At 36.1% G+C, this 21,786-nt stretch overlaps 2 protein-coding genes and 1 long non-coding RNA gene across 6 annotated transcripts; 2 read left to right on the top strand and 1 right to left on the bottom strand.

The window, feature by feature from the left end:
• Nucleotides 1-6,998: 6,998 nt before the first annotated feature.
• Nucleotides 6,999-16,399, bottom strand: LOC138179735 (uncharacterized). Of its 2 annotated transcripts, XR_011173112.1 has the most exons (4): nt 16,151-16,399; nt 15,562-15,613; nt 7,510-9,791; nt 6,999-7,294 (listed from the first exon to the last, which is right to left on the bottom strand). It is a non-coding gene; the product is annotated as an uncharacterized LOC138179735 (long non-coding RNA). The 2 variants fall into 2 exon arrangements; XR_011173111.1 differs by having other exon boundaries at nt 6,999-9,791.
• A 477-nt stretch (nt 16,400-16,876) lies between these two features.
• Nucleotides 16,877-18,898, top strand: beg (malonyl-CoA-acyl carrier protein transacylase beg). 2 transcript variants are annotated; one of them, XM_069112822.1, is made up of 3 exons: nt 16,879-17,130; nt 17,205-17,877; nt 17,970-18,898. In XM_069112822.1, exons 2-3 carry the CDS (start codon nt 17,294-17,296, stop codon nt 18,409-18,411), a joined length of 1,026 nt encoding a protein of 341 aa, XP_068968923.1. In that variant the 5' UTR covers nt 16,879-17,130; nt 17,205-17,293; the 3' UTR covers nt 18,412-18,898. The 2 variants fall into 2 exon arrangements, with proteins under 2 accessions (XP_068968922.1, XP_068968923.1); XM_069112821.1 differs by having other exon boundaries at nt 16,877-17,877.
• Nucleotides 18,899-19,860: 962 nt separating this feature from the next.
• On the top strand, nt 19,861-21,657 carry SmD1 (small ribonucleoprotein particle protein SmD1). Of its 2 annotated transcripts, none has more exons than XM_069112824.1 (4): nt 19,861-19,999; nt 20,290-20,366; nt 20,450-20,647; nt 21,462-21,657. In XM_069112824.1, the coding sequence occupies exons 2-4, from the start codon at nt 20,297-20,299 to the stop codon at nt 21,542-21,544; spliced, it is 351 nt and encodes a 116-aa protein (XP_068968925.1). In that variant the 5' UTR covers nt 19,861-19,999; nt 20,290-20,296; the 3' UTR covers nt 21,545-21,657. The 2 variants fall into 2 exon arrangements, with proteins under 2 accessions (XP_068968925.1, XP_068968924.1); XM_069112823.1 differs by having other exon boundaries at nt 19,889-20,084.
• The last annotated feature ends 129 nt before the right edge of the window (nt 21,658-21,786 follow it).

Genomic DNA, 21,786 nt, shown 5'->3' with positions numbered 1-21,786 from the left:
CGCGTTACCCGATTAAAGTGCTCGATCTGGTTATCAATCACGATTCGATAGATCTTCGACAATCCCACGTTATGGACTATTTCGCGTTTCGTTTGACGGTGGCAGACAGATTTCTAAAAAGAAATCGCGTTCGGCGCACGAATCGAAAAACAACGGCGGTTACGAGTGTTTTCCCCGTTCTTTCGATCGAAGGTGCTAGAAACTCGAATACGAGATTCCTTCGATGTGTCACTTATGAATTTCGAACGTGCGTTCCAGGCGCGAACACGCACCACATGTGTTCCCAAAGCGTATAAAAGAGGAAACGGTAGGCGTTTGCAACTCGAATACCACGAAACAAAAGTTAAACGAAGGTTAAACCAAAACTTTCTGCCGTCATGGAATCGATCGTTCTTAGAGATACTTAAATCTCGTAGGGATCCCAGGAGATTCCGGTACTGCGAGGCCGACGAGAGACGAAGGCAAGACAGGAGGTTCGCAACGATGATCTTCTGGGACGAATCGACGTCACTGGATCAAGAATGAAAGAGAGGAGAAGAAGCGAAAGAGAGTAAGTTGTTCGAGCAGAGAGGGTGAAACACGGGCAAGAGAAGCGAAGAAGTGTGCAGAAAGAACGAAGAAAGAGAGAGAAAGAATAAGGAGCTATTCGAAACAACACAACGAATGCGCACGGTCGCGCACGTGCAGTGGATGAAACACGTGTACCGTTGATGAGAGAATAAAGATCGGCTTATTGTTAGAAAGAAGCGGATGAGGCGAAGAAGCGTGCGTTGTTGTGGTGGACCGAAACGCGCTCCCTCGCTCGCTTGCGAGAGAGAGAGAGAGAGAGAGAGAGAGAGAGAGAGGCAAAAAGAGAGTGAGAGTAACGCTCTCAATAAGGGATGAATCGAGGATGAAATATCGCGAAAAATTCGCGATGAGCAACGAAGCAATAGACTTTATCGCGAGAAATTGCGTTTGTCATCGAGTATTCATCTACCGATTGACTATGGCTACTTTGAGTCTGAGCTGTGTGGCGCGAGATCGATGTATCGACACTGGGATAAACGAATCGAGATCGATATCAAATGATGAATAGAAATTCGGAATTCAACGAAGAAGAATGGAGGAACGAAAAATGAAACAAATAAAAATGAACGAGACGAGGAAGATGAAGATCGGAACTGAATAACACGTCGACGGATGCGTATCGCGACGAACGTCATACGTATATATGCATCTATTTATATGTAATGAGTGTGTATGCGTGTATATGCATGATGAATATATCCGGGAGTCTCTCTCGCTCTGCGGCTGATCACGACGTGACAGATTTCTCTTCCTGTTCCTTTATCTTTTCTTTCGGTCTATTCTCTACTTTCATCTCGATCCGAAACGCATGTATTTTCTCGTTCGTCTCTCGCGCGTTCTCTATATCGGCTTTATACGTATACACACACACACACACACACACGCACATATATATATATATATGTGTGTGTATATATATATATATATATATGTATAATGAATGTGTATATATATATATATATATAATCAATATATATCGTCTCTCCGTGTTTTCCCCTCTCCCGTTTACTGCATATCACCACAGGTGATTCACTGGGTTCCTCTCCACTGTTCCTCTCGGTCTGGCCCTCCACCCGCGACTTCCGCAACGACGGCCAGAGAAGTAGACTATTTTTAAGAATACGTGCGTATTATTACATCGAGGGACTATCGGAAAACAAGTAGCAGAAAAAAACTAGCACTACACTGACGATACTCATACACTCGCGCTAATATATAACTCTCTACTGTGATTGTATCCACTCGAAGGGTTCACAGCATGTATATCCCTTCCTGTGACTCGTGCTCCGATTTGCCGCTTCTCTCTCGAGCTGACACGCTTTAAATTGCGTGGATTCACGAAAACGCAAACTGCAAACCGAAAACTGGCCAACGAAACAACAAACGACGCACACTATTGTGGCTCGGTCGTCGCACTCGCGGCTCTCTTCCTCCTTCTCCACCTCCTACTCTTTCTGTTCCTTTCCGTTCTTTTTCTTTCTCCACCACCTTCTCCTTCCTCTTCTTCTCCTTCTTCTTCTGTTTCTGTTTGTTCTTCTTCAGTGTCGAGTAATCCTTGCCGGCTGTCACATCGAAATGTCACGAGGTGGAAATCGACTTAACCCAACAATGTTCACGTATGGGATACAATGACTATTCCCGTGGTAAATGCACGTTCACGATTTTAGCCGATCATTTACTCTCGAGACACGATCATCAGAGACGAAACGAAAGACGCGAGACACGAGACACCGACACCAAAATATATCGACACCGCGAATACTGTCCCCGTACGTGGACACACCATTTTCAGTCGCCGTCAGTCGCCGAGGCGCTGCTCTAGTCGAGCACGCAATAGGAGGATGCAGAGAGAACTCCGTAGAAAGCGTTGGGTACGCTCGTCCGCGATAAGCCGACTCTCCGCGCGTGCACGCGTGTAGCCTCGAAGCGCGACAGACGTCTCTCCTCCCTCGTGGAGAAGGGAACGAACGCGCGCGGTCAGAAAAGCCGGGGAAAAAGACACGCGGAGAGAGAGAAGCGGCGAGTGGATGACGGAGATGGAAACAAGGACTCGGAGGGACAAAGAGGGAAGAAGAAAGAAGAAGGAGCGAGTAAGCGAGACGATAACGGGGACGGGTAGTATGGCACTAACGAGGGAGAGAATTTTTCGCGAGTAAACGGGGGACGAAAACCGATCGGACGAAACGCGGGTGCCGAAAACGTGCGGCGTACGACGCGCGATAAGTCGTTCTCTCGCGGCACCGGAAAGCAAGCCACGACGCGAGGAGCGTGCGACAGACCGTGTGCTCTCTGCTGTTCACCGGGGGTACACGCACGAAAGAAGAAAACAGAGTAGGTAGAGAGAGTAGGTATGGAGCGGCCATGTGTAACGCGGAACACGCGCTCTCTTCGCGCAGTCGGCGCGATCTCTCGCTCGTAACGCAACGTCGTCGTAGGGAAACGCGCGCACACTCTCTCTCTGTTTCTCGCGTTGCTTGCGCCCTGCCGGAATCGCGGCGACGAACAGAGGCGAGAGAAGGTACACGGTATAGGGACACGACGGGTCGGAGTGGCGAGAGAGACAAGTTGGAAAAAGAAAGAGACAGAATATGCCAGTGTGAACGACGGATCACGGGAGCGAAGCAGAGAGACACGTGTGTAATAGATAGAGACAGAGGAGACCGCAGAGAGAGACGGCAGAAGTGTACGGGTCTCTTTCTCTCTCTGTCACGCGCGCACAGCACACACGAGGTTACGAACAAACGCGGAACAGACGAGGAGAGGCCAGGGCAGCGCGCGAGCGACGTAGCTCTCTAGCAGCCGGCAGCCTGCCGCTAGGGTCAATGACCTCTCCTTGCCGTCGTCGAGCTCTCCTCTGCTTGCGTTTACTTCCCACCACCCGTGCTTCTTCACCCCACTCGGCGTACACTCGCGTCCCCCCACCATTCAACCGTTGCCCCACCCTGTCTACTCGATCCCCTCCACTTACCGATTGCCCCACCGTTGCACAGTTCTCGTACGTCGTACATTCAAGTCAGCACGTCGACGTATGTAGAAAACGACGTCAGTTGGAAGCGTAACGACGACGTTTCACCGACGCGTTTTCACGGCACGGAGGGATGAATTTTAAAAGGGTTAGAGGGGCGACAGCGCACAAGCAGAAGGAAGGAGAATCCATGCGATGGTGGGGGACACCGTTTTATACCCCGCCTGTGGTGAATGAGTATATTGGTGGGGAGACGCGGGAGTGGGGCGAAGGGGTAGAAGCTCCGTTACTCTTGTGTTGCTTTCGTCCTTCCTCGTTCTCCTTCTTTCGCCTCGTTGTCCCCATCTCATTCTCGACGCCGATGCACCCCTGTCTTCGCATTCTCTTTCTCTCTGCTTCTCTTCTGCTTCTCGTCTACTTCTCTTCTGCTTCTCTTCTGCTTCCCCTGTACTCCCTAATTAGGGGTGGGGACGCGCACCTCCACTCGCGACAACCACATACCGGGTTCACTAGTACAGTGTACCCTCTCGAGCGGTGCAACGCTCTCTCTTCCTGATTCCGTTTCTAACCCGAACTCTCTCCCCCCTCCACTCTCAAACCGCTTCGAGGAGATCGACGCGTATTGCGGCCGAACGGCCTGCAAGAGAGAGATAGAGCGACAAGGTGAAGAAAAGAGAAAGAGTACGATCGAAGAAGGAGGAGGGTCAGTGATGACCGATTCCGGCGGTAATGGGATACGATCCAGGGTCAGATTCGGTGTGCGTGAAAATGAAGGGGTGGCATCTCGCACTTGTCTCCGCGCTCGTAAAATAGGTGTCACGCTTGTCAATGCTCCGCCAGTTTGATTTGTAAAACGTGCGCTTTCATGGCAGCCTTCATCGCGTAGTCTGGCTTCGTAGCTTAAATGATATAAAAAATCGTGGTGATAAATTTGAACATCTTTCTCTGGAAAAAATAAAGTTGTTCATCGATGTTTTCGAGTATTTCTTTATAATGCAGAGATATTTTGAATCATTTTATTCGGATATCTAATATTTTGTTTATTAAAACATGATACATTTTCTAGAAGAAGAATTAGCTTAGTGCGTCAAACTATTAAAACTGATCGATATAATACGTCAACTAGTAATCATCCCAAATAATCTAATGATTCCCCTAAATCTTATCTTATAATTTTAGCTTAGGAATCAACGTAATCAACTTTTACTCGATTACAGTCCAATAATTTTGACCATCGATAATGTCACTTAATACAATATTATAGAAACTTCGATCTTCTTATAGTTCAAACTAAATCCATAAATACATGCCTTTGTTCGTATCTTTGTTAGGTTTATCAAATTCCATTAAAAATCCATCAAAGCAGCTCTACTAAATGTCAATTAAAACAAAAGAATGGAAACTCTCGAAAAATGATTTCCATACTTTTAAACCTCTTGATCAATGCTTTATTGCTTCGCAATAGCTAGTTCTTCTGTGATTCCTAACAAAGATTGCCTTTTAAAAAGACAGTAATTGAAATTTAATGGTTCTATTTCTAATATTTTTAAATATTCATAAACAGCGTTTAGAGTCTTAGCGTCTAGTACTACAAGAATGGACGTAAGTAGTACACGTATTCCGCCAACAATACTCCATTATGGATATAATAAACCCGTCAGGGTTCCAGTGAACGGTATTGCCTTTTCAAGGCCAAATTTTCACTGTCGAGCGTCCTTGATAGATTAGCCTGTTGTTAGTTGCCGTTATCGACGGTTGGGACTCGCTCGATAGACCTTTGCTCGTGACATTGTAGATTGTAGCCGGCCCGTAAGTTTCCTATGTTGGCTGGATAGATTGTGCTGTTTCGATCGGAGATTGAAGATTAGATCGGAGAAAAGTATGGCCGATGAAGAGTCAACGGCCTCGCTGTTTATTCGATCGACCAAATATCATCGACACCATGCATGCTCATCGAGCAGAGAAACTGCAGAATGATAAATTATCTGTTCAAACTTTCGGTCGTCCTAGCCTAAATTCTCAAAAACTTTTTTCGAAGTTCTTCCGTCGAGGGAGATTCACAGATCGCATGACGCAATGTACTTCAAGTGGCTGTTTTTCCTATCGAGCAATATCGTAGACGGAAGTTGTAGGTAGTTGTAGTTTGATGATAAGAATTTCTTTATTGATCGTTAGATTGATTTCTAATTAATACATATCCAATATCTGATTGTTACGTGTGATAGCAATCATGTGTACGTAAATTAATCTGTTTTATTCCTAAGAAAATCACTATAGTAATTTGTAAAAATTATTGCTGATTACATTTGTTAACTAATTTTATCGTTAAAACGTATTGTAATTATTATTTAGTAGTTATGCTAATAATATATAATAGATTTGTGGAGAACATACTATAAAATGTTACGATATATAATTATAAACTTAAGAAAAAACCTTTTCAATAAGAAATTTAGTTACACCAAGTTTTACGACTACCTAGATTTATTAAACTGAAAAGATGAATGTAATTTCTTAGAATTACCTATTAAATACCATATGTATCGTACAAATCTTATAAAACAACATTTTCGTAAAACTCATTTCAAGTACTTGTGAGACTGGTCGTGAGTTGAAAAAAATTGCGGAGGTGATTGAACTTGATTCATAAATTTTATAAAACTCGCAAACATGTAAATTTACACTGGCGTTTTCATCGTTATCGCATATAGAACTTTGAGTATTCGAAGAAAAAGAGTTGACATTACCTAATCCGTATAGAGACATATTTTTAGGCCAAAACGGTTTTATCTCTGTAAGTATATTCTTGATATTTAACGGCTGTGTTTGTTTTATAATGCTGCGAATTACTAAGAACATTGCCATCGACTGATGATTGTGTAATTAGTCCATCGAGATATACGTATTTAGCTAAAACTTGTTTTCAAAGATTACATTTCATTAGATACAGTGTAATGAAAAATAAACTCTTTATAATGATATAACTGTTACTAACAAGACAAACAATTTATCACAAGTTACAAGAACAAATCTATTAATTGTAAAAGTTCTTCGAAATCTATGAAAATATAGTACTCTCCCTCTCTCTCTCTCTCTCTCTCTCTCCCTTCCTCTGTCTAGTCAATTAGAAAAAGAATGTTTAAAAAAAGTGTAAACGTTAATAAAACAATCATAAAAATTATTGATTATTATTGTTTTATACACATACGTATATGGGGATTCTACAGAAGTGGGCATTTCTTTCTCTCTCTCTTCCAATCTCTCACTTTTTAACACTTTAAAAACATTAAATCGTATTATATTTACATACCAGAGATATATAATAACTGTAACTTCATGGACAAATTATGAAGAATTATCAATTTAATTTATTTATATCCAAAAATTACCATTTTTACATGAAATTCTCAGTGTCCTGGCATGTTACAACTACAAAATTTAATCTACCACCGTAATCCCGTAGTTCAAAAATTACAAGTATGTAAAGTTAAGCGATTTCAGCGTTGACTGCTTCAACTTTGACACCCTGTTGGTTTTTATCCACGATTCGTTCAATGAGTAGAGTCACTGGCTCTAACAAATGCACGTGGATGTCGGCCATTTTACGACGGGATTTTGAATCATGAGTACTGAATTAGTTTTGGCTAAAGGTTGCCGGTTACGCTTGTGTAAATGAATATTCAGCGAAGTTAGTAGTTCAATGCTCATCTGTGCGTATCAGTCGAATTACGAATAGAAGCAATATGGCGTCATACTAACCTGTAAAATACGATAAAAATGCTCAGTTTTACACACGCATAATCCTTGAATCGCTAGATTCCTAAACTGAACAATTGCATTTTTGGATTCTACGTATTAAAATCTATTAAATTCAGATAAAAAAACTAAAATGATATATTATACAATAGTCATATTTATCATTCACATTTATTTTTACTTCAATCGACTTCATTCTATCGACGAAGAACATTTACAATCTTTGTCACCACTTTTACATTTCAGTCCCCTGTCCGTGAAGTTATTTCCAAAAAAAGAAAAACAGACAACGATATCTATGGTATTAAAAAAGAAATCACGCGAATTAAGTAAAAAATAATCAAGCGAAGTTAATGCACCTCTTACGTTTTGCAATTATAGAGATCTAACGATAGAGTGCGTGAGCCAGCTGAAAAAGCGATATAAGAATCGAAAGCGAACGTTAGTGAATAGAGGCCCCTTCTATCCTTGTCTAATAACGCATGCACATCCGTACAGTAAATATGGAATTGTAACGCCGATCAACGAGCGGCGTCAGTATGCATGGCTGATTAGACAAGGACAGAAGGGTCCCCTATGCCGCTTTCACTTACGCGGTAACATATGACCCATGTACTCTATCTTTATATCTCTCTCTTTTTTATTACTATTACAGGTGGCCATTTTTGGTTAGCTAAAATTGTGGATTCGTTGACAATCACCTGTCGCAGGAAGTCTGATATTTAGTCCCCTGGTCCGTATTCTATCCCAATTCTATTACCTTTATTAAACTTTATTTGATGTAACGTAAGTATAACGTTGGCATTGAACTCTCCCCTTCAGAATTGAATAATAATTCGCTTGAACATTTTTGCAACAAAAAAGTTTACAATAAAGAACGTGAGGTTGATCACTAGTTTGTTTATACAAGGAATAAATATTCGTTAGTTTCAAACACGCAATGGTTTTTGTTTTCATGTTTAGCTGACAGTTGTCAGGAATCATAGTTGATTTTATATTTTATTTAGTATTTTTCAGCATTTAGCATTCATAGCTAGATCGTTTACGATTAATAAGTGTTACTTTCTTTTAAAATTTAATTATTTTTGTTTTCACGCTTAAGTTTAACTGACAATTATGAAAAGTGGTAGTCAGTTCGTTTATAATCTCAATGACTACAAATTACTATTGATGTATGTTGTTGGATGTTCAAATTTTGTAAATAATTCTTGAGAGAACTAATTGTCTTTTAACCAATTCTTTCTGATAAATGGTGTGAGCAACAATTTGTCTTTTTCAGGTAAAGAGTTTGAAATACAGTTGATTACGTGTGACTTTTATTGAAATGTCAGTCCCGTGTAGAGATAGTTTTTGAAAAAATACCGATAAAATTACATATATTATATAGCTATTCATTTGTCTAGCAGTAGCTACAAAGTATATAGCAATATTAGCATGTCGTTTTCTATATCTAAAGCTTGTTACATAATTCATAAATTAAATGAAAAAGTGTATGACTATATCACTGTCGAATAATACTACGCACTTTTGTACAATCCACCACCCATATACATATTTTATTTTCTAGTAACTATGTTATTGGTTATTATATGGAAAAGCAAGAAGCCACGAATGACGTTTGAAATTTATATTTTCAACGCTGTTTATGTCAATTATATCATGTGTGAAAGTCTGCAAGTAGAAAGAAACGAAATATCGGAGACTTATCGCGCATCGCTTGAGTACTTGAAAGTTTGTAATTAGAACGAATATATATATCTTTTATACGTATATCTATAGATCAAATATCTGAGATAAAGATAATTAATCCTTTACATAAAAGTGATTATTTTGTGAAGACAACAGTGTCTGTGGAAATAGTTGATAAATATTGCATATTCTTGTTGTGAAACGTGAATTTTCATATAATTTTATTCTGAAACCTCTTGATCTTATACGACTGGCTTGACATATTATCTAACGAATCAATGAAAATACAAAGAATAAAATAATCACGATGATCCTCTTTCCAAGTCCCAATCGCCGCGCCGCCTGAAGTTTAAGGTCAGCGTCAGGTTTCGTTGTTCTTATCGTGATTCTAGATACGACGTTTTGTGTTTTATCATAGCGAGTTTCGTATTAATGTAAGCACCGCATAAAATTTGTCGAAAGCCACGTTTGCGGAATGAAAGTATTTTATGACGACATCTGCATATTTGTCTAAGAAACATGAATCAACCAAGATTCCGCAAATCAATCCCCTTTAACAGAAGTAACAAAAAGGCAGATTCCATGGTTCTAAACAAGCGCGTTGGGGAAAGAGATTCGGCAAGTATACAAAATAGAGACAGATCAGCGCGAATAAGAAATCATGTTTTCGGCATCGATATCTCCACGAGGCAGAGACGGAGAAACATGCGTCGGAACGGGAGGAAGGAGGAAGGAAAAAGGAGAATGCAGCGACTGGCAGCGACGGGCAGCGACGGGCAGCGACGGGCAGCGACACACGTGGCTGTAATGCCTGTAATCAGAGAAGAGTATGTAGTATATATACGGTGGTTTGTCGGATCGGAACGTAGCAGCAGTCCTTCATAGGACATTGACTTTGAGATATCGTCGGCTGGCTGCGACGACGCTATCTCGTTTCGGCTTATCGCACTTGTTTCGCTGTACCTTATCTCTCAGCTGCCTCCTCAAGTCACTTTCTCGCAGTCTATGCCTCATTAAATCATCATCCTGTGTAGCGAAACGAAAAGCCGTGAAAAAATGACGTAAACGCTTATGGGTGGCCATGCGACCACCACGATGATTATTCTTTAGACCTAATAATACTGTTTTCTCTATTAACAAATTTCTTCAGTTTAGGGTTTATGGAAAGTACGAAAGAATAGTTCTCGGTACGCATGATCTCTGCGTCTCGGTATATGCTACAGTTTTTCTTAAAACAATAAAAATCTTTTTGCTTGTTAAAAGAAAAGAGTGAGGTCCAAGCTAAAAGATTCGAAGATCATACCAGGATCGTTAAATCTTGAATCGAACATTCTATCCAAAGCACTTCGATAACTTCGCAATAATTCTACAAAACCATCTTACCAAACCAATACTCCTCATACGCTGTCACGCTGACCAAATGTACATCAACCTCGGAGATAACATGGAAACATAACAAATTCAGCCCCACTGGCAAAAAATATTCTACGGATTGGAAGTTTTTATCAATTTTATCTATGTTTAATCGTCATCGATCGTATCTGGTAGATTCAACTATTCTAATCGCTGCAAATATGATTATTCACGCAAAGCAGACTACTTTAAATGGTGGCCGATGTCTATCGAAGCGACGGTTAATTTAATTGACTAAATTGGTGGTCATGAAATTATCGCATGTCGAACGATCGTTGGCCGCGAAACAGTCACAACGCTTTTAATTATAAATCAAACTTCAATAAGCTTATCAACAGCGAGGCAAATGGCCCTTATAAGAAATATTATTAATAAGTATGGTTGAACGCTGATAGAGTTCCTTTTAAATGATCAAACTCGTTTCTTCGCGGTTCCTTGCCGCATTCGCCATGTTCTCAATGAAAACGGCGAGCGCGGTCACGCAAGAGGATTCGCTGCTGTCTAGAAAAATGGATAAAGAGAGCAGCGAGGATGAGTGACCGACAGGATTTATCCGACGAACAGGCAGGCTGACTCGTGAACGTAGGGATGGAGAGAGGAGTCCGGTGCTCATAAATCTGCCAGAACTCTAAGTGTTCATGATAGCTGTCTCGGAGGTTTTCTTTTTTTCTCCCACATCCTCTCTCTCTCTCTCTCTCTCTCTCTCTCTCCCTCCCATGTTACACGTTAGTTCAGACATTATTCTCTCCCTTCGTCTTCAGTTTCTTTTTTCCCGCCAGATTTTACCATTCTCCTTCCATTTTCTCTCGCGGTCCGTCCTTATTCTGCTCTCTTTTCGTTCTTCTCGACCGCGACTGCACTTTCTCCGTCGTTTCAACCTCGACGACCCTCACTGGGGAATATTATCGACACTGCCAAGTTCACTTCTGTTTACATTCACCATGGCCAACTGCTCAACGACTCCAGGCATGAGAAACCATGCGGTTTCTCACGAATACAGATCAATCGATAGATGAGTTATTATTGTACATCGCATACTATTCGCTTTCTATAGTTGTGGGGGATCACTATGATAATTATAAGAAATTTTTCGGTTATAACCATACGGAGATCTTTATCCCTTTTTTCTAAATAGAATTTGATTGTACTCCACGGTTCATCATCGTTTCCGAAAAGTTGTAATTCAGCTGTGCAGTAAGTATAACAATTTTATGTACATGCAATTAACGTTAAGTTATTATGGGAATAACTATAATCTTTTATCTCTGCCTTTAACATTTACAACGACAAATTCATACAGCCTATATTTATATTTACATAGCAGCGCCTTGAAGCACATCTTTCATAAATATTGACACCCGAAGATTATATCTGTTTGTTAATATTCTAAAATCAATGAGTCAATGAAAATTATTTTAATCAATTATTAGAGTATCACAAATTTACTCGTCTAACAAGACCATGCTATTTAAATACAGAAATTATCTTAATCGCTCCAGCAATCAATTGAAAATTAGTATCCTCTATTTTGCAGTTATTCTTGCAACTGCAACCTGGTGTAGTACCAATATTTATCGTGTTACTTATAATACAATACAATGAATAATTGTGAGCTCGATAAATTAAATGATATTCATTGAACGCATGCGATTAGCTCAAATTGTCTTCGAAAACATGCTTATCAGTGTTTCCGATTACTTAAAAACGGTCGCGCTACACGACTGCGTGTATACCTTCGATGTGCGCTAGCGCGTCCGTCTTCGCGTATTATTGATTTTTCCATCTCCGTGATCGAGGCACATCTCGATTAAATTGATTACTCGACGATGATCTCGATTAAACTTGTATTTACACGAGCAATAGCTAACCGACGGACGATAAGCGCGCTGAAATTACGGCTAACACGATTAACTCGTTCATGATTCGCGCAATTTTCCGGGCCACCACCAAGATTGGCGCGCGCGCGCGTCCCATGGAAATCGCCTTATTCTATGCTTAACCGGGGAAGTTCAATGCACCTGCGCAACTCGCGTCAGTTTCCTCTGCCGAATCCCTGCTACCACGGCGGTCTTGACTCGACTATATTACTCATCACTTTCGTTAATATTTTCTACGTAACAGTGATAAATTTTTATTGCTTTTCCTTTATTTCTTTGGTTCTTTTCTACTTCTCAGTGAATTATGCGATTTAGATATGGGTACATATTACCAAAACATATTATAGAGATATATTTGAACCCTTTCAGAGACCAACAGCGACATCTGTATATCTCATCTAAAGACGTATGCTTATATATATTGTAATTAGTGTTATCGACAGATGATAATTTCCAGATACTTTTCACAACTATTGTTTGTAATACCACAACCAATACACAGAATAGGTCTTACATCTGAAATATCGATCGTGAAGGAAAATAGAGTATCTCCTACGCCCTCTGCGATTTATAGCGGTGAGTCCAGGAATTATACTCAATCCAACTAATAAGGTTGGTAAAGTCACAAACGATGTAGTACACATACAGATGTGGTGAAGTTAATAGGAGTAAAAGTCTGTGGTAAAAATACCCTTCGAGTTGTACGTTACACGTAGTTACGCGATTACGCAAGAAATGATATACAGGGTTATCCACTTAACTTGGAACCCGCGCTATGTGAATGGCAACGTTGTAACATGTACGCTTACTACAGCAGTCAAATGTCGTTCGCCATCTATGAGCTGTTGCTAGAAGTACAAATAGGCAAGAACAGAGAACGGTTTGGTAGCCGTCGAAGAATTTTAAATTTGCCATCACAATAAGGAGAAGACGATCGCTTTATTTCATGTCCCTGCGTGCAAGACAATTAAGCGCACTCAAGTCTATTCCCACATGTAACTTAATATATTTTTCTTTAATAACTGATCTCTTGAGTTATACTTATCTAAAGTGCAATCACAATGTAATTTTTTTTTATTTAAAATTGCATTTAGTTGTCAGAGTTATTTGCGGATTACAATGAAATTATCCAGATTCTTACAAACCGGTCCGGTAATTTTTAAAAATTAAAAAAATAGAAATTAATTTAATCCTAATACTGCAGTGTTGAAATCCGTTTGGACTATTTAAACAACACACATTGCAGTGCCAGAGATATTTCACGCGAACTTTTATTCGACTGTCTCGAAGTGTAACTTAATGCAATCGAGTTCCTTTAAAGTTTAAGGACAGTCCGGAAAAAGCTAGGGAAAAGCGTATACTTGATACAAGAAACGCGTGCTTACTTGGTGAAGTTCTACTACAGACTGATGATAGGAACGATGTTTGAAGTCAGACAAATTGCTGGGTTTAGATACTCCAATTTCCTGATTTGCCATTTTCTCGAGATGAAAGCAATGGAAAGAAGATGCAATTGGTGAGTGCATATTTCAAAAAAGGAGAAACTCCAACTCCTACATAATGGTCACATCGGGTTAGCGACAGGCCCTGAGGTGACCGCATGCGACGTTCGAGTGTCGGACCAACGGTTCACAGGGAATAAAGGAATACAGCACGCAGAATTCAAGGAATGAAAAAAAATATGCTAATGCCAAAAAGTTCCGCGTCACTGGGTTGTCCTTGATTACAAATAGCTGTCGTTTCCTTAAACTACTTCTAAGGATTCGAAGGGTTTACAATCGCACTGTTGCGCTGCAACAACACATTTTGAAGAGTTATGTCACCTATATACATGCAGAAAATTTTATCGAGGTCGGTTGATGCAGAAACAACCAACAGGCATCGAAAGATGGACGAACATGTAGATTTATTACAGGTATAGGCCGAAATGTAAGAAAATATTAAAAACGAATTCAAGCCAGTCACGTTTATAACACTCCTGCTATAGCATTTATAGCACTTTTGTAAATTCGGAAATGCCGAGCTCGTGTGGTTTTACTTCGATGTTGACGATTCGTCCACGTTAACGATTGTACAACGAATACTCAAAAAACCAGGCGTCGCAGTTGCAAGACGTCGAACCCGCTGGCCCACATACTTACTATACGGGGGAGGACTTAATTTGTGGCACCCTCAAATGTTGACACTTTCTCTTTCCACAGCCGAGCTTCTTACAGAAAATCGTAGAAAACTGCGATTTTCATCATTTTTTAACCGTTTACAGCTTATAGCAACGTTAATTAAATGTTCAATATGTATATAATAGACAGATTCTTCAAAACGTGTTTGAATTTTCATTACAGGCCCAAATAAAAAGGTTGTAAAAAGTGATTTTTATTATTTTCTTCCGAACAACTTCAATTCTTTCAAAATTTTCTTGACATATTATCTAATAAATTAAACCTTCTAATTTTTCAAAAATATGCAAATTGTTTTAAAAATGTTATTCTTCTTTAAAGCGCGATCGAATACTTTCATGAGTCACTGTATGTATAAGAAAATGTTGGGCGAGCTTGGGTATTCCGTTTATCCTTTGGATGAAAGTCCCGTGCACAAGTGCATATGCAAGACTGTAAGAAAGTCTGTAATAATCTATCTTTATAACTCAATTACAAATGAATATCATCAATGTATTGAGTTCGGGTTAACTTTTCCAATCCGACCGGCAACGCTTGCATGTTATGAATTACTTTTCGTTCAATCAGAAACTACATCAACTGATCGTAATTATATACATGATATACATCAGAAATTCATATAATTTCATTATGATTCCATTTCTTAACTCTTTAGTAACTTTAATACAGATAGAGGATAAGTAAGATTCTCATATGGAAATGCAAACATACAGAGAGTCAAATCCTTTATGTTATATACTGAAGTAAATTTTTTGAAGGCATTTCTTACAGTGCCATTACATCTGCAGTTGTAAATGGGATTTCCATAGCTGTTTATTTAAATTCGTGAAGTATGATACAAAGATAAAGATATCTATGGCTGATGGCTACACGGTAAACAGATCGCCAAACGGCGAACGTATCGGATATACTTGCGACTGTGCCACAGGTACACATATATGGGCAAAGTAATGTCCTATAACGATAATTTTCACAGTGTTTACGAATATCTCGGAAATATCTAAGGCTGAACGGGGCGGTTACATGCATGTATAGGAAAAAGTTGTTGAGAATCATGCAATCATGCCCCCAAACAACATAAATTCATGATGAGGACAAACTTCTAGATATTTACCAAAAATTAATCACGTTAAGTTAGGTTCCCCTTGAAACCACTCAACTTTTATCTGAAATATTTTTCATTAAAATCGTTATTTATATAATAATCGAAGTGGTTTTTTATTTATTTATGGGTATCTCACAGTGTATATATACTTGCGTCTTTTCTTTTCATTATATCTTCATAAAACCATCAATTTTTTATAGATTATATTACATAAATAATTATTATGATAATATAAATAGATAAAAGTCGTTTTAGTGAGATCATTTTTAAATAAAGTACTAAAATAGTCTCAGAAATTGATAACATTTTCGTTATTTTGTAGTAGAAAATATAAGTTGATTAATACATTTTTAGTTGATGTATAATTGAACTTATGTCATATGAAAATTTAACTGCTGTCGTCAAATCATTAAATATTATAAAACACAATGTAATACATACGTATACATACGTCGTTTCTAATGTAAGCGCGTAACCACATGTAACGTACAACTAGAGGGGTAATTTTACCACAGATTTTACTCTTATTGACTTTATCACACTTGTCTGTGACTTTACTAACTTTATTAGTTGGATCGAATATAATTCCTACACTCACTGTTATAAATCGCTGAGGGCGTGAGAAACACTCTGATTTTTTACACGATCGATGTTTCAGAACATGGGACACGAAGACTCGTGAGATACAAGGTTTATGCTGTATACATTCTTGTCTGTGATGGAGCCAAACAGGGCAAATCCCTAACTTCATAGGTTCTTGTATATGTTAACGTGCAATACCTTTAATATTTGGTCACATAGTACATCGCATATCGTGGAACAACTAGAAGAATGAACGCGAGATCCTCATTTTCTCTCTAGTATAAGACTGGACTACAAACATATAAGACAGATCTCGACACTTATATACCGAAGCCTAGGGAAAATCGTTCGAAAATTGACTCTCGATACTTGCTGCAAAATTGCTGCAAATTAAGTGGAAAATCAATATGGAAGACAAGATTCTCGTTTTTATGGGACAAACGGAGATGAATAGCATTTTCTGCTCTGTCGCAGCATAACATGTTACGCATACGCAGAATGGGAACTTTTTGTTTTCCATGTTGATTTTTCACAATTTAGTATTCAAACAATTTTTGCTAACGGATGTCAAGATCTGTTTAGGATGCACATGTGTATATAGCAATCTGTGTATATATAAATAAAAATAATGTATCAAAATTTTATATTAATATCATATTTATATAATGAAATAATCTTGGGAAACACTTTCTATATATAAGATAATATTTTTAAAGTAGAAGACATATAGGTTATTTAACTTCTATATTGATATAATATAATGTTTTTCACCTAGAAGATAATAGCAATTAAAAATAAATAACTACGTTTCATGTATTCCTAATTTCATAGATTATCGTAATATATTCTGATAATATTAATTTTGAATAAAAGTTTTTGTTTTTGGAGTTTATACAATTTTGTAAATATTTAATAGATATTGATTTTTGAAATAATTAGAATGTTTCAACAAATATTGTTTAAGAAAATACTTCCTTGTGTTCCAAAATGTTCCCGGTTAGTTCGCGTCAATCAAATTTCAAATGATTCCATGAAAGATGAAAGTAGTAATTGTGAAGCACCGAATACAGATCAATTCCACGAAGACCCTTCACAATGTTCGTATAAGACGCGTGAAGTATTGCATCTGCTTGAAAAAGCTGCAACATTTGATGGTGTCATGGATAAAAATTGGATGACAACCCCATATCCTAAAGATATTCCGCTCAATTATAAAGAAGAAACAAAACCAAGTGTTAATCCAGAAAATACTTCTGTTTTGTTATTTCCTGGCCAAGGTATTATTAAAGTTGGGATGATTAAAAAGTATATGGATTATCCTGCTGCTAAGGAACTTTTTGAAATAACCAATGAAATAATTAATTACAATTTACTAAAGCTTTGTTTGAATGGCCCACAAAAGGAATTAGATCGAACTGAATTTAATCAAGCTGCTACAGTACTATCATCGTTAGTTGCTTTAGAAAAAATACGAGCAGAGACTCCTAAAGTATTTGAAACTTGTGTTGCTACAGCAGGATATAGCGTAGGAGAGATAACTGCTTTAATTCTTTCTGGCATTATAACTTTTGAAGATGGAATTCGATTAGCATGGACTAGAGGAAAAGCTATGCAATATGCGTCAGATATGGTGCCTCAAGGAATGTTATCTGTATTTGGTACATCAAAAGCAAAAGTTTCCAAAGCTTGTATCGAAGCAGAAAATTGGATAAGAGATATGGGTATTGAAAATCCAATATGCAGGTAATATCTTAATATTTACTATTTGATAAATAATAGAAAAAGATGTTATATAATTCATATATGATGTTAATTATATAATCAATTATTTTTAGAACCGCTATTTTTCTATGTACAGAAAGAAAAATAATAGCAGGAAATATAGAAGCATTGGATTATGTCGAAAAAAATAAAGCACAATTTGGTTTAAATAACACATCCAGATTACCTGTATCAGGAGCATTTCACACACCATTGATGGAACCTGCTTTAAAGCCAGTTTCTAAAATATTAAATTCGATAGAAATAAATGAACCTAGATGTATAGTATATTCCAATTATAAAGCTGCACCATACACTAATTTACGATATGTAAAAAAATTCATATTAAAACAAATTGTGTCACCAGTTAAATGGGAACAATGTTTACAACATATATATAACAGATCCGACGGAATATCATTTCCACAAACATATGATATAGGATCAAATGGAAGAATGAAAACTATCTTAAATTTAGTCAATTCAAAAGCAAGCAGGTCATGTATTGTAATTTAAAATTACTGTAAAATTACTGTATTATTATGTACAATTTTTCTTAAACTTTTGCTTCACTTTTTCATTTACCAATATGTACTTAACATTAGCAGAAATATAAATAAATTTGAAAGAATAACAAATTTTAATATTATATCTATACATATATTTAAACAATAGTAGTGTTTATAGGTAATATAATCATACAACAACACAGTATAATAAAGAGATACATTTTTGTCCTACACAACTGCATTATATCTATTTATTTGTATTATATTCTATGTATTCTTTTTCTACAATTTACATCGCGTCAACTGCAAAATCATTAGCAACAATACTGTGTCTAGATGAGTTATATTTTGGAGTAATATTTGTTTATCTTAGTTTATTGTATTTGCTATGTGATTCTGTAATGTTGGAAATGTACCTGGTTTTATGCTGTAGTTCTGTTCTGTAGATCTGTTCTTATGTTTTTAGTGATTAGAATATAACTGATGACTACATATACATTTACGTTTTATTATGAATTTAGTATATATATAAAATATGGGTGATTATTATAATTTGGATTATTGTTATTTATTGATCAACTAATTATATATGAATTAAAGCAAAAGAATACTTATATATTAAATAATTAATTAATTAGAAAGATACAAATTAACACTAAGCATTAAATATAAATATTATGTGCATAATATTATAAATACATAATATTTGTAAAACACTTCATAAATAAGTTTGATATATATATGTGAAATAACTTAATTTATTTTGAACTTCTCTTATTACATTTTCTCTCATGCCTCTAGTTTTCAAAATAAATTAGATAATGTAAGCGAAAGGTGTTGTGTTTTAGGAGTTCCTTTCATTTTGATCATTATGTAAACATATGTAAATGTTTATAACATAATAAGAATTTGTATTCTATTCGAAAGAACCCACAGAACTTTTTCATCCAACAGCAACTTAATATCTGCTATTGTGAAAGCACAAAACATCTTCAAAGTTGACAGTTTGTAATTTTTTTCAAAATTAACTATTTCGGAATCTGTGGGTACTGGAAAAAAACGGCTTGCAGATTCGCATTCAGCTTGCAAAAATCTACAGGAATCCTATGCAAGGAATCCCTTTTGAAGGTTGCAAAGTTGGAAAAAGATTAAAATTCGTTGAACATTGTAATTTGAAATTCATTATTTCACTAAATTATTAAAAAATGATCTCTTCTATTTGAGTTTGTCAATTGATATTACTAAAAAGATATCAATATATTGCTTTTACATATACAATAATATTTAAGAACATCAAGTGAAATATTTCTCTGCGCATTTTAGTTTTATTTCATAAATTATATTTATAAATTGTATTTATTATTGTTGTGTATCACAATTTTTTAATTATTTTGTTACTAATAATTTTATACGAAATATATAAATGACTATAATACAGTTTTTATAAGTTTTTGCACATACTCTATGGTTATAAGTATGAGTATGAGCAGGAGACAGTTAGGGGCACAGCTAGGACGTGGTTGGAACTTCGAGTAGATTGAACAGATATGAAGAGTTTTTGGAACACAAGAAATACAGTATTCTGTATGGTATAGGTAAGAAAATACGGTATGAAATTGAGGTTGTAATCTTTTATTGTAAGATAAACATAACATCAAACATCATCATGAAACTAGTAAGGTACGTATATTAATTTATAATAATTCAATAAGAAGTAATAAAATATTTATCAAACAAAAAGTTTAAGATCAAGTAGAAATATTAAGATTAAGACTATATATGTGAATTAATTGGATTTGTAAAGATTATTGCTATGTTTTATGACATCTGATATTTTTGAATGTTCTAAATTGTGTTTATAATATAATTGTTCTAATTATTTCAGATTTTTAATGAAACTCAGTCATGAGACTGTAACAATAGAATTGAAGAATGGTACTCAAGTACATGGTACTATTACCGGTATGTCATCATAACCTATAAAAAATTTTCATGTTTATATTTCCATTAAAATTTAATAATATTTGTTGAATATTTACTTATAGGAGTAGATGTGGCAATGAATACACATTTAAAGACTGTAAAAATGACAATAAAGAATAGGGATCCTGTACAATTAGATACATTAAGTTTACGAGGCAATAATATAAGGTATTATATATTACCAGATTCATTACCACTTGAGACTTTGCTCATAGACGATACACCAAAAGCAAAAGCAAAAAAGAAGGAGGCTGCACGAGGTTTGTAAATATAACAATATTAGTTACTATTACTAATTTACAAGTATGAGAAAGTATATACATGCTTTTTATATTACAAATAATATAAATCATTGCAAATACTTTTTGTAAAAGAATATAAAAATTTATTAATGGCTTGTATGCTATTTTAAATTTAGTACTAATTCTAAACAGAAAGGTCCATCTTACTAAAAGTCTCAACAGATATTGTTAATGTATTGTTGACTGTTTATTTTATTAAGAAACAAATAACATGACTAACATAAACACCCTTGTTTGTTTATTTAGATAAGAATTTGATGTGGTTATATGTATAATTAACTAATCAAACATTCTTTCTAAAAAATGTTATTCAAATGAAATTTGTAAATAACGTTGATAGACTTTAAAAACTAGTCAATTATATTACTTATTACATTCATAATATATTGATTTCTCTGTCTCTCTCTCATATGTGTATTTACACATTGTTCCTTAATAAAGTTTTATACTTTTCAGATATATTTCATGTAACAATTATTTTAATTTTTTAAAACAATTGTTTTACTCTCACTTTACTTAAGTATGCAATATTACACACACTACTGAATTTTTGTTATATTTGTATATTTCTAATTAAAATAGATTTTATAATTAATTCAAGATACGATAACTTAACTACAAACATTCAAATTCAATAGGGATAAAACAGTGTAGTATGTCAAAATACATTTATTAATCAAAATATGTAAACATATTTTTATATCATCAATGACAATAGACATTCTATTATATATATATATATATTTTGTTTCTATATTTATATTATTTTTAGGAGCAGTACGTGGTCGAGGGCGTGGTGGACGTGGTACGAGAGGAGGTCGAGGTGGACGAGGACGAGGACGGGGTAGACGATAGTTATGTACATTATTATATATTTCATTGAAATAATTAATTCAATCTTTTGCACCTTAAAAAATACTGACGCAATGTATTATATAATACGAAAATAAATTGTAATGTTTTTGGGACTTATCAGAACTTTTAATTGTTATATTATACTTTTATTGGTAGAAATGTTTACCATTTACTTATTAAACATATCTAGAAATACAACTGCAGCAAGAGTGCAAAATGAGCACAAGAGTTTGTAGCGATTG

The sequence above is a fragment of the Bombus flavifrons genome, chromosome 5 (genome assembly GCF_040668555.2).
Source record: "Bombus flavifrons isolate JBK064 chromosome 5, iyBomFlav1_principal, whole genome shotgun sequence".
Classification (NCBI taxonomy): Eukaryota; Metazoa; Arthropoda; class Insecta; order Hymenoptera; family Apidae; genus Bombus; species Bombus flavifrons.
The sequence above is the reverse complement of the archived record's forward strand: the minus strand, read 5'-3'. Positions and strand labels throughout refer to the sequence as shown.